Source organism: Aulostomus chinensis, chromosome 20 (assembly GCF_037954235.1).
Source record: "Aulostomus chinensis isolate RoL2024-O1b breed Wild chromosome 20, RoL_Achi_v1.0, whole genome shotgun sequence".
NCBI classification, from domain to species: Eukaryota; Metazoa; Chordata; class Actinopteri; order Syngnathiformes; family Aulostomidae; genus Aulostomus; species Aulostomus chinensis.
In genome coordinates, this window is record NC_141339.1 from 19,846,611 (window position 1) to 19,864,833 (window position 18,223).

The following is an 18,223-nucleotide window of genomic DNA, read 5'->3' on the forward strand; positions in this document are numbered from 1 at the left end:
CTGGAAGTTATGATGATAGAAAAAGGCCTGGAAGAAAGAGGGTTGCTACAAAAGCAGAGGATAAACATAGTATTGTCACCACTACCGGGAGGTCGGTGAAAAACGGCACCGCAAAAAAGGGAGGAAATCCACATGTCAAGGTCAAAACCCACATGTCTGACAACTGTGACAAGACGTTTGAAAAAGGCTGGTCTGAAGGGTTGTGTATCTGCAAAAAAAACCACCAACAACATTACTTCATCCACAGAACAAGAAAAAGAGATAGGAGAGGGCACAAGCTCACAAAAAGTGGACCTGTGATGACTGGAAACGTTCTCGTTCTCTCCCTCTGGTTCTCTGGGCCGACAAAGGCAAGTTTGAATTGTTTGATTCAAAACGCAGAGTCTCTGTCAGCAGACAAACTGGTGACCATCCTGAAGCACCAAACCGCCACAATAAAGCAAGGAGGTGGTAGTGGCTCTACATGGGGGTGTTTTGCAGGCCATAGAGTCGGAGATTTGTTTGAAATCAAGGGTATCATGAAGAAGGAACAGCACCACTCCATCCTCCAGCGTCATGCGGCTCCATCTGGACTAAGACTTGTTTTGTATCAAGATACTGACCCTAAACATTCCGCCAAGCTCTGTTGGGGTTGCTGAGACAAAAAAGAAGAGGAAAGTGTTCTTCAAAAGATGGTTTGACCCCCTCAGTCTCCAGACCTCCCTCCAATCGAGCCTGTGTGGGATGAATTGGATCGATCAGTCAGAAAAGTGCATCCCTAAAGTCAGCAGGCTCATACTGATGAACTTAAGAAACCTTGGAATGCTTTTCCTGGCACAAACCTTAAGAAAAACACCTGCAGAAGGAATGCCTCGTGTCTGCCATGCTGTTGTCAAAGCCAGAGGAGGTTCCGTTAAAGAAAGCAAAGTCTACGCAAGGAAAACTCAAATACCTGATAATTACTGATAATTACACAAAGTGTTTATATATATAAATATATAAATTTAGATGAATACAAATGTGTATGTATTTTTTAAATGTAAAAACTATGCTGCATGATAAGTGCAGTAAACATAAGAGACCAACTTAAGCAGTTTGAAGAGAAAACCAGCCAGACGATAAATAAGGAGGTGATTAAATTATGATATAAATCAATATGAGACGGAGCAACAACCCGAAGACAAACAAACGTTAAAAATATGTCTGAATTGTTCTGACGAGGCTAATGAACAACCTTTGTTGTCGGTGCAGTTGATGGATCAATAGTTATAGAGTTAAAGGGACCTTAATGGCTTCTAATTACCCCCCCCCCCCCCCCCCAAAAAAAAACCTGACAAACTGTCACATTGTATCACTAAGTGCACATTTGGGATCAGGACACATTTATCTTAAATTGATTTATGAGGTGTTGATTATTATCAAAGCCAATTAGAAAGGAGGACAGACTTGATCTTCCCTTAATGGCAAACACCCAAATATGTCTGATGTCAAAGTGTATTCGGGCCAAAAAGCTGTAGAAGCCAGAAGCAGTAAACCCGTTTTTTTTTTTTTCTTTTTTAATTGAAGTGACAAGTGATGAACTATCAGAAGCAGCCTGTAACAGAAGCAGACGATTCACCAGTCGACAGCAGACGACTTGAGCTTGTTATCACGCTTCTCACCAGAACCAGAACGACTCTGTTGAGCTGTCGCTGAAGTACTTTTGGGATCAACATGCACCAGATAATTAGGGCGGACACTGGTAGAAATGCTACGGATGTTAATACATCATTATTACTACAATACGTTTTCCAGTGTCACTCGAAGTGCTGCTAATGCGCGTTTGTGCTTAAGCAAGTGAAATATGGCGTGAAATGCAGAGCAAAAACCACGGAAAAACAAAAGTTGATTGCAACCACACGGGTGGATGGAAAACATCGTTTCTACAGAGTACCAGCCCATAGGAAGCTTTTTAAAACCAAACCATGATTGAGCCTCTGGGTTTAATTTATTGTTTGCTCGTGTGTTTGAAGTGTTTCCATGAGAAGCCCAGAAAATATGAATATGAAATATACCGTTCAAATACGGCGTGTGCAGGTTCACGTTCACAGACGCTTCCAGATGAGGATATTGGTGGATTTATGGATGGACATTCATTACAGAAGCCACTTTGATGCGTAAAGTGATGTTGCGCTATGGCACAAAGAGAAGCGATTTACAGGAAGTAACAAAACGATTGCATCCATGATGAAAATATACTGAATATGCAAGCAGAGGTAAATTAAAAAAAAAAAAAAAAAAAGAATTAAAAAAATAACAAAACTAGTGCAAATTTAGCTGTGGGTTGTAAACAAATAATGTTGTGATATGAGTGATGTGAACACTTTAATGAATATTAAAGAGAAATTTCAAATGTGCTTCGCAGAATATTCACCAGCAACTTTTAACTGGCGTGATACTTTGAAGTGAGGAAAAGAGGAACACTGAAGGATGATAAGCCAGGCTGGAGGCTCTGAGAGAGCAGGCAGACCTTTAGTTGCTCTTTGTTTGTTTGTTTGTTTGTGTGTGTGTGTGTGTGTGTGTGTGTGTGTGTGTGTGTGTGCGCGTGTGTGCCTTTGTAACAGATGATGAGAATAGACGTGTGTGCTTTTATGTTTGCGTACTTTTACTCACACAAACGTGCACACATTTCTCCCCCCAAAAAAGAATCAGTTTTTCTTTTATGCCTGATCTTGTTTTCAATGTATGTTGCCTTTTTTTTTTTCTTCTTTTTTTCTTTTTATTAAAACAGTTCTGTTTTTTTCATTTTGTTTTATTGTTAAAAATCCAAGAGTGGAAAGGTTTTTGAGTTGGTAGTGTTCAGGAAGAGATGCCGGTCGTCTCTGTTGACGTTGGGACATATGCTGCACTTGCTCATGAAATTCACTGAGGTCACCCTTCGCTGGGTCACCCCTGTGGCGTCATCGTTGCCTATCCTTGCTTGTTCGTCCGCCTCACCAGTCCTTAAGAAGCCCTCTCAAACTGCTGTCGCTAAAGGGAGGCCTGTGTGTGTGTGTGTGTGTGTGTGTGTGTGTGTGTGTGTGTGTGTGTGTGTGCGCGTGCATGTTTGCGTGTGTGCGTGTTCACATGCCTACCCAGCAGATGGTAGTTTCTCTGGTCATACTGTCCCACCAGCCAGACTGCCTTCCAGGGCTTGGCCATCTCCACAGCCAGCTCAGCAGGCTGCTGGCATCGCATTCCCCCGCTGACAAGATCCTTTTTATGGATTAAGGGTCTTCAACATGTCTTCAAATGCAGGTCAATGCGTTGCTTTCGCGGGCCACTTGACTCCCTTCTGTCCTCAACAAGGACGCCGCTCTGTGATGGATCTGCTGTGACACTGCAAAGATCCTCCATGCTGGTTGTTTCTCCTCCTTGATTCGTTGCGGTGTCTTCTGTTGGGATCAAATATGAGCAGGCAGTCCTCTGACGGAGCGCTGGTGAACTGAGACAGAACTGTCAGAAGATGGTGTTGTTGATACGGGCAGCTGGTCTGGCATGTCTCCCTGTGCACGCACACACGCTCACACACGTGCATCCTCACGCATACACAAACGCAGCAGACTGAGTGCATGCGTTTCCCGTCCCGGAGATGTCCTTCAGCGTGATGCGGAGGAATGCTGTAGCCATCGAAACTTCAAAATCAAAGAACAGCCGGCTGATTTCCTTCCCAGTTCCTCCCGGAGCTCCAGAAATTCAGTTGTTTAAGGACTTAATTTTATAAGCACGCCCACACGTTAAAGCCTAAACACCAACATAAGAGAAACAAAACTCCCATGTACTCTTTGTTACTCTGATTGGAACTTCGCTGTTATTTATAGAGGAACACAAATGCAATCTTTTTCAGCGAGAGCTCCCCCTTATATTTAGTGGTCTGGTAAAGAAAAAACAATCATGACGTGCTTTGTAAAAACCTGGCTGTCATCATGTGAATCAACATGTGAATGACCCTTATCAAATTTGCTTTGGAATAAATTCTGGTCGAAAGTGGAATATATTTCCATTCATGAATGCCAAATTTAATAGCTGGATAGACAGAACCGCCACAGGCAGGACACTCTGTTGGGTTGTGGCCCAAAGGACTGTCTGCATGTGTGTGTTTGTTTGTGTGTTTATTCATGTGCCCGTTCGGTTTCGTTCAGCGCCTGCGTGTGAATCCTTTGACACAAATTAAAGCCAAAGGTCAGCCTGAAGGTTGAAAGCGGCGTTTAGGACTCTTTTTCTTTTTCCTTTTTTTTTTTTTTTCCTTTTTTGGAGGACACGTGTCAGCGTCTACGATTTGTAAAAGCGCTGATGCGTGTGGTGATGTGTTGAGGATGCATGCAGAGTGATAATAAGAAAATGAGAGGTGTCTGGATGCCTCTGGATGCCTCTGAATGCCTCGTGGTCCCAACCATGCTAATGCCTGTCGTTCTATTTTTGTTTAACCTTGAGTGGATGAAGCTGGGCTCAGTGGCGGCGAGAGAGACATCCATCTGCCTGTGAGAGATGAGTTCAGCTCCACATGCTGATATTCTTAGCGGGAGTGAATGAGGAAGACAGTATGATGTCTGTGGAGAGATGGACTAATGGCTAGACGGGGGATAATGATTCAGAGAGTGTGTGTGTGTGTGTGTGTGTGTGTGTGTGTGTATGTGTGCGTGCGTGAGTGAGAGAGAGTTGCAGTTTTTCTGCATGTGTAAGAAACGCCATTGTGTGTTTGTCATTGTTTTCATACACATGTACACGTCCTCGTCGGTGTGTCAAGGCTCTATGTGCTTTTGCCCGAGTAGGACGCTCCCCTGAGGTGGTGTTGTAATCCCGCGGCGTGACATGAGCTCCCTGTAGAAGGCCTCAGCCGTGCTTTTTTTCTTCTTCTGTGATTATCTGCTCTTTTCATGTACAGGCCATCCATTATTCCCAGTGCTTATTAAAGCCATGGTGAATCATACAAACTGGCTGCAGGCAGAAGCACTTTATTTTACATTAAAAAAGGAACCTGGGGACAGAGTAATACGTCGGGTGCTGATCCAGATGAGTGAGTGCAGGCTGGATTACTGTTACACCAGTAGAACCTGCATTAGAAACCTGAAAGCACCTCCGTACGTTCATGCAGATTCACGCCACAGTCGAGGCTTGATGACCTCAGAAGAAGGAAGGAAGGAAGGAAGGAAGGAAGGAAGGAAGGAAGGAACCCTTCTTCTAAAAGTCATCGATCATTCTAGGTTTTTGTTTTTTATGTTGACTTGCGTTTGACTTGTGAATTCTTTTTTGTTGTCCCTCCTGACGTTATGTTGTGATCAGGAGTTCATTATTGGGTTTTCTTGAGAAAACCAAAGAGCGACGTCAGCAAAGGGGCTGTAGAAACTGATTTGACCACTTATCCTGTCAGGGGTTGGGGGGTGGGAGTGGGGGTGGAGCCTATTCCAGCAGCCTTCAGGCGAGAGGCGGGGTTCACCCTGAACGGGTCGCCAGGCCATGGCAGGGCCAACACACATATAAGATGTGATGAAACTCTTCCCTATTAACAGCAGAAATTTAATTTGAGGGCTTCCATTTTGATCTCTCTATCTAGTTACATATAATCCATTCATCTTTCATATAATGTGAGATTTTGTCGATAACTGTGGACAACAATTACTGTGTTGATTAACAACGATCTACACTGAACTGGTCTCCTGAAGAAACCTTTTCTTTTCTTGGTGTTACAACTTAAACTAGCCCAGAAAACAAGCTGGAGTATCTCAAGATAATGCAGGAATGAAGTTGATCTTGAAGAAATAACCTGTTAAAAGGTGATTAGAGGCACTTCTGATCATATTTCCATTTTTCTCATTTCTTCTCATCCCTCTAGCGTCGATGCAACAGTTCCTTTCACAACTGGAAAGTATTTCTTCTTTGAAAAACGTGGGAAGAACTGCGGGGGGGGGGGGTTCTCCAAGGAAAAGATATTTTTGCTCTTCTACAGTACCGTTGAAATGATTGGTTGAAGTCAGTGATTGGCAGATGCCTCCGTCAATCACCTACCAAGCACTGCATGAAATTTTCTGCCCTTTCCCTACCAGTCTCTACAGAGGATGCCCCAGCTGACGAACTATGGAGGGTCAACTTTTGGTTCTTATTCAACCAGTTCAACCATTGTGGCCAGTTTAGCCCAATTAGGCACAGCAGCTCTGTTAAACATCAGATTTCTCTTATGAATACATTCAGTCTCACAAACTTCTCCTGTATATGCACGTAGCAATATTGCTCTTGCAATATTAATGATGTTGTGGAAATGGTGCAACAATAGTCACAGTTTACCTCCCGAGCAAATGGGAAAGTGCTGTTTTTCAAGCAGGGCCTTCATTAAACATTCATGTGACTTTTGCCACGAATCGCTTATCAGAAACAGGAAAGGAAAGGTGACAAGGCGCCGCTCTTCGATAAGTCTCCCAAGTCTGCACTTTTCACCTCACACGCTCACAACTGTCTCTTTTAAAAAGCTCCGGTTTTCGACTTCCCCACATGCATCAGAGAACAGGCGCCGTTTTAGTCACAGCAGCTGTCCGGTAACATTTACTACAACCAGTGGAAGGAATGCCCACTTATCTCTCTTGTACACAAATGTAGTCGATTTACAGGAATGCCTACTTGCTTATTTAATATTTAAAGCCAGATAAAAACGGCAGGAAAAGGAGGTTTGAATTTGGTGGAGGCAGGAAAGGAACCAATACTGAAATATGCATGAGTGCATGTATGCGGCACATGCGTTGCAGCGCCGTGCAGAAATCCGGATTGGCTGAGTCACAGCGAAGGAGGGGGGGGGGGGGGGGTAGCCAAAAACCACAGAGGTGTAATCAAATGTTTCTGCTCTCACATCCAGGTTTCTGTAGCAATACATGTTGTTTAATTGGACTGTTGTCTGCTGCATGGCTACTTGGGTTGATTTACTACAATTAAACCTGCAAAACCAGATCGGCCCTGCTGTGACGAACAACCACATTGCAGCACTGACCAAACACCGAACCACAGACAAACCCAATATAATAAAGCTGCTGTAAAATTAGTCATTTTCTAAAGGGAGTCTGGACTGGAGGAATAATAATAATAATAATAATAATAATAATAATAATAGTAATAATAATATTTTGGAAAGTGTCAGAGAACTGATTTTCTAATTATTTAATCTTCACTGGAAGCTTCAGAAACAGGATGTTTTGTGGACTCTAGACCGGGTCGAAACTACCGGGAAAGCTTTAAGATAAAAGTTACGTCTCATGAACATGAAACAGTTGTAAGCGCCCCCTTTAAGAACATCATGGAGAGGTTTCTGACTCCCTGACATCTTAGAGAATGTACATTCATGTTGAAAGAGCCACTTGATCAGACGGGTGAGATTTCTCCTTTTTCTTCAGTAAAACAGCCCATTATGAATTGGTATAATTGGTATCGGGCATTAAAAAATAGAAAGTGAGTCAGTGTGCACTTGTGTCAGCCATCAACCCAACGCATCTTTATCATAAATATGCAAGAACTAGACAATATGCAATATCACACATGTATGCTAATTTGCTCTTACTGTGCATCTCGTTCCCTGATCTCCCTACATTCCATCTAATTGAAGAGAATTAGTATTAATTTTCACTCCAGCATCTCCTTGAGACGCTTGAGAATTTTTCTCCTCACTTTTAAGTCCCTTTGGACAAAAGCGTCTGCTACCAATGAGTGTAAATTACTGACTGGTGTGTACGCACAGGTGACACATTAATGCAAAAAACTAATAATAATAATACTAACGTGTCACCACAAAACCACCAATACCTTGAAAGCACCTTGACATAGATTCCACACATCTCTGGGACCGGATGAACGCTGTTCTTACAAAAGATATTCCATCATCTGAGGTTCAATACTTTTTAGATGCGGCCTCGGCAGCAGCGATACTGGAGCAAGTGATTTGCATGCTCATCACACTTTTTACATTTTTTTTTTTGTTTTTACATTTTGTTTCTTGTCTGTATGCAAATGTGGTTTGTTGCCTTTCTCCTACCTCCTCAACTGTTACGACGGTAAAAACCCTGAATGCACTCCGTCGATACGCATCTTCTCTGTTCACCCTCATCCATTCTGTTGCCCACTCGTTCAACGTAAATTTAGCTTTTGCTTCACAGGGTGTGGTGTGCGGGGTGTGGTGTGCGGAATCCTACCCAAGAATTTAATTCTACCTGTTTTGGTGGAGTCTCTGTTCAGCCGCTCATATTTAATAACACTGGCGTATTGTTACATGAATTTGCTGGATATGGATCTGTGGCAAATTTAATATTCAGGCACATCTGTAGCCGCGACCTCTCCCCATCTACTGATCAAATTCACGAGAGAGAGAGAGAGAGTTCACATATTTTCAGGTTTATCTTTGGATAGCAGATAAAAGGTTACACAGATGATTGATGTCAAACACATTATGCAAACGTGTAAAAATGATCCTATCAGGATGATAGAATGTCATTCTGAATATATGAGTTGCTTGTAAATGCAATTTCATATTCTACATAATAGACTGTCAGTAGCAGACATAATACGTCCAGATATTATATGCTGACATCAGAGCGAGGAGGGCTCAGCCAGCAGCATTATGCACACAAGAGTGATGAAGCAATAACAGGCAGCATTTACAGACATATATCTGTTGTCAAGGAAGGTCCATAAGGGCTGAGGAAGTAATGCAGCCTCACGCTGACTGATGTCTGTTTGCCCTTGTTGCTTTTTAGAGAATCGACTTAAGAATGAAAAAAACTGTGAGCAGCCGAGACAACTGACCGGATTTCATTCTTTTTGTGATTTCTATATATATAAAGCTAGAGTGTGTAACTACTGTTCACCCCATTACAATTGAGAGGAACAACGATGATATAGAAACTTCCACTGGTGAGGGACCCGACGTGGGTAAAATATGATGTGTTAGAAAGTGCAAGCTTTTGTTTTCCGAGAGACGTGACACCTTTTTTCCTCACTATTTTTGTACGACCTGTGCCTCGCTAACTAGCTTGTCAGCAAGCCCCTTTACTAATTTTTTCACATTTCTAACTCATCCAAAAAAAATATATCCTCTTGCTTATGTGCAGAAAAAGTTTTTCCAAAAAAACCCACAGAGCTTTTTTCCATAGTTATATGTGAACTTTTGTGAGTTTAGGTTGAAGCGATAGTGTATTACCTTTGCTTGCCCCTCTAGAATTGAGAATAATCACAACAACATGGATGGAATTTGTAATTATTTATCCACCGGTGAGGGACCCGGTACAGAATAGTTTGTGTCAGCCAGTGTGAACTTAATTATTAAGCTGGTGCAGAGTTGGTGTTGGATCTTTTGTACTCAGAAAAAAACAACTATTTTCTCAAAATGGTTTGCTAGCTTGCGAACTAGTTTGCTAACTAGCTGCACAACTAGCCTCTAAACTAGTTTTCTAACACAGGCAAAGTCCCCTGGTTTATGTTGAAAGATAGATACAAAAACTGAATTTTCACATAGTTATTATATATATATATATATATATATATATATATATATATATATATATCCCTTATATTCAATAAGAGGAATAAATGTAATAACTACAAAGTTTCCTCCAAAGGTTTTATAAATACCCGTCCAAGAGCATTAAGCTAACACCACATCTTGGAGGTGAAATAATCTGCCAATGGAAAAAGTTAAATTTACTCCTCAATATTTCTTGATGAGAGATTACTTGGTCTTTTATCAAGCCCTTTTATCTGACTGGCGTGCTGTTTTGGTAAGTAATACTGTCTTTTATGATGTGCAATGAGATAAATTGACTAGAAATTAGAGAAGTATATTTGTCTCGAATTTTTGCGGCGTAACGGCCGTTCGTTTATGTGTAGTGTTAAATCTTCCCGCAGCCAATGCTTCTGGGTCTAGTGGTTGTGTTGATTTTCACTGAGGTGGCAAGAAGAATGTTGTTGACCTGGAAGAGGGAGAAAAGCAGCCCATTCAAATGTTGATCCTCTGTCACCTGTGACAGCACAATGACGGGCATAGTTGGAAATGTATGCACACATACAATGTGGAGTGGATTTAGGAAGCAGCCATCAACTCCGATGAGGATGTCTGAGACAGCCTTTTCAAACTGTCAAGACAGAACTAGAACTCTTTCTCTGGGTGTTTTTGCTGTCTGGCGTTTATGGAAAGAGGGAAATCTGTGTTTCTTTGCAGAGATATAGCCTAGACTTAAGGAAATGTCATCCTGGCGTGGATTTAGTCGATGTGAACTGTGATGTAGAGCTGCCTGGAAATGAACGTGGGTTGCTAGTAATTCCTTCTATTATCTTCATATCCACAAAGGTCACAGATAAATACTGTGCACGATTCTACGCTAATTGCCATAGTTTGCATGCCTGTACTTTTGAATTATATGCGCCATGATTGACTGGTACTGCTGTGAAGAATAAGTAGGATACAACATTGAATGCATTTGCACGGTGGCATTTGTGTGAATCTGCAGAGTGCAGACATGATTTTAATACTTGTATCTGACACGTGTCAGAAATAGGATTCTCTCCCTGCCAATGCTGATTTTAAACGCAAAGAGGAAAATCATGTCAAGGAGGCGCGTGTCATCAGTCTCTCCCCTCCATGTGCGGCTCGGCAGGCAACACAATGTTTTGCACATTCAATTTCCTGTGTTTAAATCTGACACACAGGTTTTGTTTTCATTTTTCCCTTTACCAAACTGAATATGATAATGTCACTTGGGAATTGCCAGATGAAAAGATTTCCGTAGTGCCGTCAGCTTTTTTTTTTTTCTTTTTTTCTCTTTTTTGCTTGAGAGATGAATTGAACAGTAGACGCAGGGTTTGGAACCCATACAGCATGCATGATAATGAAATCATCTTCTTCTCCTTTTTTCCATTCAGAGAAGCTGTGCTTTGAAAATGGAGTTTGCAAACCAAATTGGATTAGAAATGGTGGATATTTTGTTAGGTATCTCTCCAATTTCACAGTGTATATGTGTGTGTTTCCTTGTGGGTTTATGTGCGCGCGTGTGTGTGCACCTACTTTGAATGCTGTAGGATTCTTTCTGACAATATTAATGCTTGCTCAAAGCTCTTGTGTTTTTAGATAAACACTCATAATTCTGATTTATCTCCTAAGTCCTCTGTTTGACCCTGTTGCTGTCCCAAACAATTGCAGTTGTTGTTGTTGTTTTTTTTAAAAAGAGATGCAAACCAGTTTTTTCTGTGTTTGAAGAATGTGAGGTGTTGTATTTCACTTTCACTGATTCACTGGAAAAGCATGGCAGCAATTCACTGCCTAAGTGTGGACATGCAAGACATTAAAAACGCCGAAGAGATACATTTCAAATAGCGTATTTTGGGATTACATATTTTGTATTAATACAGGCTTATTGTACGTGTCGCTCCTTGTTATCACCATCGCAGGTGAAAACTATTTTTATTCATGATATGTGTCTCATTCCTATTCATGCCAAGACTGGAGGAGAGCTTTTGGTCATCGAAGGTCAAGATAATTGTCACTGGACATTTATACAATTCTATTTTAAATGCGGCGCAAGTTGGCGCTCGGTCAAGACCAACCTCCGCCAGTGTCGAGGCAGGTGTGATGAGGTTTTAACGGCAAGCGCCTTCGTCCTTTATTTCGCAAATGAACTTGTGCTCCGTCTGCACCAGTAGGTGCGTGACTATGTTAACGAAGCGTGTTACTATTTCATGACCCCAGCAAACGTTTCCGCCACAGACCAAGAAGAGGCTGGGCTTCGGTCAGTGACGTTCAGTATGAGATCCTGTTTCAATGGTGCGACAATCAGATGAGCAGATGCATTGCAATGGGTTTCTATCGATGTGCGACAACATGGAAACATTGGCCTCCACCTCCTCCCAGGCTTGCTTCACCTCCTCCCAGGCTTGCTTCACCTTCGATGACTCGGTGGGCACCTGCTGCTCCCTTATATAAACCTAAGACGTGCTCGCGCCTTCATCTGGCGATGAGGAGGTCAGATTCTTCGGATGAGAAGCGTCCTCTTCTCTGGAGTTTAAATGCTCGCACCACTGAAACAGCAACACACCTGGAGGGAAGGGATTGACATGAGGCGCTCTGATTGGTTTGATCGATGTTGCACCTGAAACACACCTATGAGTGATTAGGTGTCTAATGACTGCCTCTTTGCGGCGTGGTTTGCGCTTCAATTACTCACCCTTTGAATGCCAAAGTGAGCACCAGGGTTTCGGTCCACTATGTTTTGACAACAACTTTGAATTAAAATGTCAGTTGAGCAATTAAATGTATCAGTGCAACATAAATTCTAACTCAACCAATTTGTCCTCTTTATAGCTTTGAAAAAGGGACGATTCTGGATCACCCCTGACCCCTACCACAATGACGACAACATCCAGATCGGACGGGAAGTCAAAATATCTTGTCAGGTAAAGTGAAAGAAACACGGTCAAAGTGAACATCCACGCGCACATGCATCAACCATTCATGTCATTAGAACACAAGTAAATTATCATAGGTGGAGGCAACACCGCCCGAGGAGCTGACGTTTAGTTGGCTGAAGAACGGCCGTGCCTTGCGGAGCTCCGAACGCATGGTCATCACGCAGACGGACCCCGACATCTCGCCCGGCACCACCAACCTGGACATCATAGACCTCAAGTTCACCGATTTCGGGACATACACCTGTGTGGCTGCGCTGAAAGGAGGTGGCATCCCTGAGATCAGCATTGACGTCAACATCTCGTCCACAACTGGTGAGTCTCACACCCCTGTGTGTCAGGGGCGCATCTACACACCTCCCCCGACAGATTCTAGACACACTCACACATCGATCGTAGATCCTGTAGCGCTTTGGGCTTCTGGCTTTTAACCTGCATAGACAGAGAGGAACTGTGTGGTCTCTCCTACCAGGAAGCTGAAACCGTCTTAACGGCTTTAAATAGCAGTTAAGTCAGTTGTGCTGTGGTATCCAAACAACTGACTTTCAATGTAAAAAAAAAAAAACAACGTAACTTTTATTAAATGGTTGGCATCTCTGAATTTCAAGTACATTAGTCTTTTAGTTTCTGTGCAAGCGGAATATAAAAAAAAAAAAAGTCCAAAGTTAATGAACATCAGCATCAGGTACAAGCCTGTCGGTCCCAAAGGCTGTAGGGCCATCGCTGTCTTGAAATGCCTGTTTTGACACTTTTGTAATGTTGGCAGGAGGTTTCAGAGGTCATAAAAACTGGCAGGATGCTTCCAAGTGCTAAAAAGAAAATCAGTGCGAGAAGTCTGTGGAGGTCTAAAGAATTTCGGGCTGTACGCTTAAAAGGGTCAGGAGGACGTCCCTATTGAAAGAAAAAAAAGCACAAAAGAAACAGAAAATTGTTTTTTAAAAAAAACTTGTTGCCTCCGAACTGTTGTTTTTGTTGTTGTTGTAGAGACAGTGCTCCGCCAGCCATTGATGAAACCAATGTAAAGCTCTCTGGGATGGAAGTGTTTTTGAGGCCCGTTGGGACTTAAACACTCTTCCAACATGGCCTCACCATTGCGGGTGTTCCGCTTTGCTTCATCTGCTTCTGAAGGCATTGAGTGATCAAATCAGAAGATTACGAAGGCATCTTGGAGCTAATTTTTCCATCCAATGTTAGAAAATTTGGTTTGAGGTGAAAGCCTGGAGCTTCTGTTGTTGTTGATGTTGTTTTGTTTTTTGTTTTTAATCAGACCCAAAACACACATCCGGTAAAAATGATCAGCTGCGTTAAGCATAAATCCCAGTGAAAACCATGCGAAGGAGCTGAGACGCACGGCTGAAGGAAGAGACTTTTGCGAACGTGAGTTTGAAGGCAGTGTAAGAGTGAGAGAATCTACCAGCAGGAGCGGCAGTTCAGAAGCTGTCATTCTGCTCTCACACATTATGTAAGCGTTCCAATGATTGTGCTCCAGGCGCAGCTTGTGTTTGTACTGTTTCACGATTATGTCAGCTTTGTTTTCTTTTGTTCAGGAACCTTGAATGCTTAATTGAATTCTCTGATTATACAAAATTGTTTCTTTTGCAATTATTTCCTAAGATATTCGGAATTATTTTGAAATTCAGGGTTGCCAACGATTCTGATCATGACTGCAAAACTTCGTGGGCCTACAGCTATGGCGAGCAGATCAAAGTTGAAACATGACTATTAAAGTGGGAGTGGAATTTAGCGTATAAACCAGCACGGTACTTTTTGTTTCTTGTATCTTCTGGCAATAAAGAAATGAAGTTTCCACTCGTCCAACACGTGTACGGTGTGATTCAGGGGAAACTGACCCTTGCAGCCCTCTCCCTGCATCTTCTCCACAGGATGAGGATGCTTTTTTTTCCTTTGTCTTCTTCTTCTTTAGATTTAATTTCAGTGCTCAGGCTGTAAGCGCTCAACAATCACTGTCTACCAGTCTGGCCTCATCAAAAGCTATATGAGTACAACGCCAATGTCTTTGTCATTTTGCGGGTTGTTACAACACAGTTTTTGCTTTTTGTGTGTCTGAGTCTCCAAGGACTTCTATTGTGCTCTTAAATCTGATCAATTAAAGAAATGGAATGTCTGGTTCTCTCTACATTCCTGGCGACTTAACGAGACGTCTGCAGTTTCTAAGCAGTGTCTCCGCCGAACAAAGGAGTCTCCTTTCAGTGATGGACATTTTTACGAGAATTTTCAACGTTTTTTTTATTTTTTTTATGAGTCGTTTATTTGATTCTTAACCCAAACCTTGCTCTGTTCGACTAACCAAGTGATTGCGCGGAAACCTAACCAGACCTCAGCTCCAGGACCAGGAGCCACAAACCTTATAGTGACATATTGCATTTCCCGATGGGAAGAGGATGAAATAATGTAATCTGGCCTGCAGTTTTCATTTCCATCGATTGGTTCAGCTGAGGCGAGTGTTCTGCGGGCCGGCTCAGCCCTGCGCCAGCCGCGATCTCACGTTCCCGTGAGGTGAAGGACGTGTTAGCCAAGTCTCGAAACCCCCGTGTGTTTGTGTCAATAGAGAACATCCAAAACCAGCGCAACATGGCTGACTTTAAGAGTCAGATGAAATGATCAAACTGCTCAAATAGGAATGAGTATGTTTCTGGTTTGCCTAAACGTGCCTTGAACCGCTTGTGAAAAAAACTAACAAACAAACAAAAAAAAAACTCCGTTTGTGTACAGTTTGTTTGTACATTTAGAATATTTGTTAGTTTGCAGCCATGTTGGAAAAATTCACCACCAATGCCGTAGGTGCGCAGGCACGTGACATGACATCTCTTCACAATGGAAGTCCATGGAGCCTAAGCTGACATGCAGGAAGCTAAAAACACACAGACATGACACGCACGATGGCGTGTTATTTACACGTGACCTCATGAGATCAGGTTGTTTCTTCTGTCATTGCCAATTATTCCACACAGAATTCCGCCAACAACACATTTCATTGACCTTTCAATTAGATTCCTGTAAAGCAAAGACGACTTCCATCAGCCCCACTAATTGAGAGACTAAACATCCATCCTCCCTCCATCTAATTGGCTGCTTCCACTAACTTTGCGCATGTTAATAACACAACATACCAGTCGCACCTCCTCGTCTCCTGAGCTGCATCATCGTAGCGTCTATCATGGCTTGTCGAGTCATACTTAATCCCGTAGAGACAGACAGCAGCCGCTCATTGTGTCTTTATTGTTCTTCAGTTGTTTTCAAAAGACGGCAAGATGTAGGAAGGCTTCAATAATATCAGCATGACAGGGTAAAAAGGATAAACATCAGCGTTTACACGTCGTTTTTTTGTGTATCCATCATTTTGACATCAATCAAGCTTTCTCTTGTCAGATTTTCTAAGAGCCTGAAACTCCTCCACACGCATCAAGAGAGACTTTTAAAGACTGAAAAAGAGGCAGCACATTTAATTTTTGTGCTCACTCACTTCCTGCAGGCTCTACAATCACGGTGCGATTCAAAGAAACAGAGAGAGAGACAAAACATTAGCACGTGTAATGGGACAGGAACAGTGCGCCGCCGCCGCCGCCGCCGCCGCCCCCCCCCCAATCTCCAGTGTGAGGTCAATCAATGAGCAGCAATTGTGGAGTAATGCTGCTGTGTCACTACGCATTACTCCACCACCCATCGACCTCCACACCTGAAGGATTAAGAATCCCCACTCACCCATCTCAGATTTTCAGATTTCCTTTCGTGTGGGGGGTAGTGGCGGTGGGGGGATTCCCATGGGTTGTCCACTACCACGGGAGGCATCTTTGTTTCACTTTGACTGTTCTGCAGCGTGTTCCATACCGATAAGTGACTTTTGAGTTTCGTGTGATGTTTCACAACTTCGGTGATTGGATTCACAGCCGGTTTTATCTTTCAGACTCGCCGTTACCGGCACGTCCACAAACACACACACACTCGAGCACCCTTGCTCCCCTCTCACAATGTCTACCGCGCACACACACACACACACACATACACACACACCTTACTGCCACTCACAGCATGAACATGAAAGCAGTGTGTCGACCTTGGGTGCATAATTATTGTTAGATAATCCTTTGATAATCCCTGTGCTATAAAACAGTGGGATCAATCGCACCTGCCAAGATTGTTTCCTCATTATCTTCTAAGTAGTGCAGTCTCTTCCCTTGGAGTGTCTGGGCGATGCCAATACATTACAGACCCTTTAATGTGCAAAAAAGATACTGCAGTCTGACTGAAGAAATAACCAAGGAAATGACTGACTCCGTTGTGATCATAGGAAATGAAAGATTTCCTTAAAGCTTCAGGTGTGATTGCTGCTTAAGCTTTCATTGTTTCAGACTGATGTGTTGCTCTGAAATCTTCTGAACATGTTGTGCAGCGCTGCGCCCGTCAGACGGAACGATATATTGAATTTAGCTCCCGCTGGTTACGATTGATGCTGCTTTACCTGGGATGTTTTGCCTGCTGGAGTGTGGCGTTTCTTTCCACCACACTGATGCCGTGAGTCAGAGGCGAGAGTCTTCCCCGAGCTGCACCGCGTACCAAAGCGCCTCTGTTGTGCCGTACGCCTGCAGCCTGATTTGGGGTGAATAAGCCCTGTTTTTGTTCCTCTGCCTGTTTTACTGAAGGGAGAAAAAAACCTGAGCTGCAATTAGAAGCCTTAATAAAAGCGCTTAGAGAAGATTACGCAGCAGGTCTGCCAGGGTTCAGTGCTTGGGAAGTGATTGGAACGAGATTCCTAAACTTGCAGCGGTGGCTCTGGTTCCAGATTCCCAACCCACGTTTAGCCCCAGCACATCTTTATAAAAGAGAATATTTGTTATCTTCAATTCTTTTTGAGCACAGTTTTTCACAGCTTTCATGACCCCCCCCCCCACACACACACACACACACACACACCGCCCCGCCTTTTTGCAAAATAGTGCCAATATTTACTGTCATAAATAAGCAACTTCTACCCTTTTTTTTGGGGGGGGGGGATCTCCTGTCAGAATTAAGAGCCACAAGACACAGGAACAGCTGAGAGGAGTTACAAGCTTTACTGTAAAACCTTAAACACCCTATAAACCTTTAACAGGAAGTTGGCTAATAAAGCCCCTCATTAGTTTTTGTTTGGTGGGTGTTTCCTGTTGCATTACTGTTGTGGATGATTCGCCATTTGATGGCTGCCACTCTGAAATATCACTTGTCTCCAAGATAAAGTTATCAGTGGGACATCTTGGAGATAAAACCTTAATAGCATGTGGCATTTTTTTTTTATGGGTTTTTGTCACAGTTTATTTTCAGTTATGAAGGTTTCTGGTCTCTGGGGAGGTTTGGGTTTTTGTTTTTTTTTTATTATCTGTTTTATTGTGAAAGTTTCCTGCCCTCGTGTGTTTCTGGGTTTACTTCCAGGCTTTGTTTCATTATCCCGTTCGTTATCCTTGTCCGTTCTGCCCTATTGTATTTCAGGTTGTGTAGTTATTGATTAGTTCTCCGTGTTAATAGTCCGAGTCCTTCCCCTGTTCAGTTGCCAATAGATGCAGTCACAGGGATGAGGGTTTTTCTTCATTGGTCAACCAGAGGTTAGCATCTTCATGGTTTCCCTAATCCAAAGGCCGATGGGATTTTTACACTGGATTTTGGATTATTGCAGGAAAAAAAGCTCTGTGGCAAAGAAACATTTGAGAGAATTTTTGTTTCAACATGCTAATCTTCCCAAATGAGGACCACGAGTACGGTTTTGAAGAGGAAACGCTATCGAGTACAAAGCTAACGTTATGCG

General features: G+C 42.8%; 1 protein-coding gene across 1 annotated transcript in view; it reads left to right on the top strand.

The window, feature by feature from the left end:
- Positions 1–18,223, top strand: part of LOC147243181 (MAM domain-containing glycosylphosphatidylinositol anchor protein 2) — a 135,286-nt gene that overhangs the window by 40,386 nt on the left and 76,677 nt on the right. The window contains exons 7-8 of the mRNA XM_086189142.1: positions 12,323–12,414; positions 12,504–12,741. Coding sequence (XP_086045268.1) covers positions 12,323–12,414; positions 12,504–12,741 — 330 coding nt within the window. The remainder of the gene's footprint in view (positions 1–12,322; positions 12,415–12,503; positions 12,742–18,223) is intronic.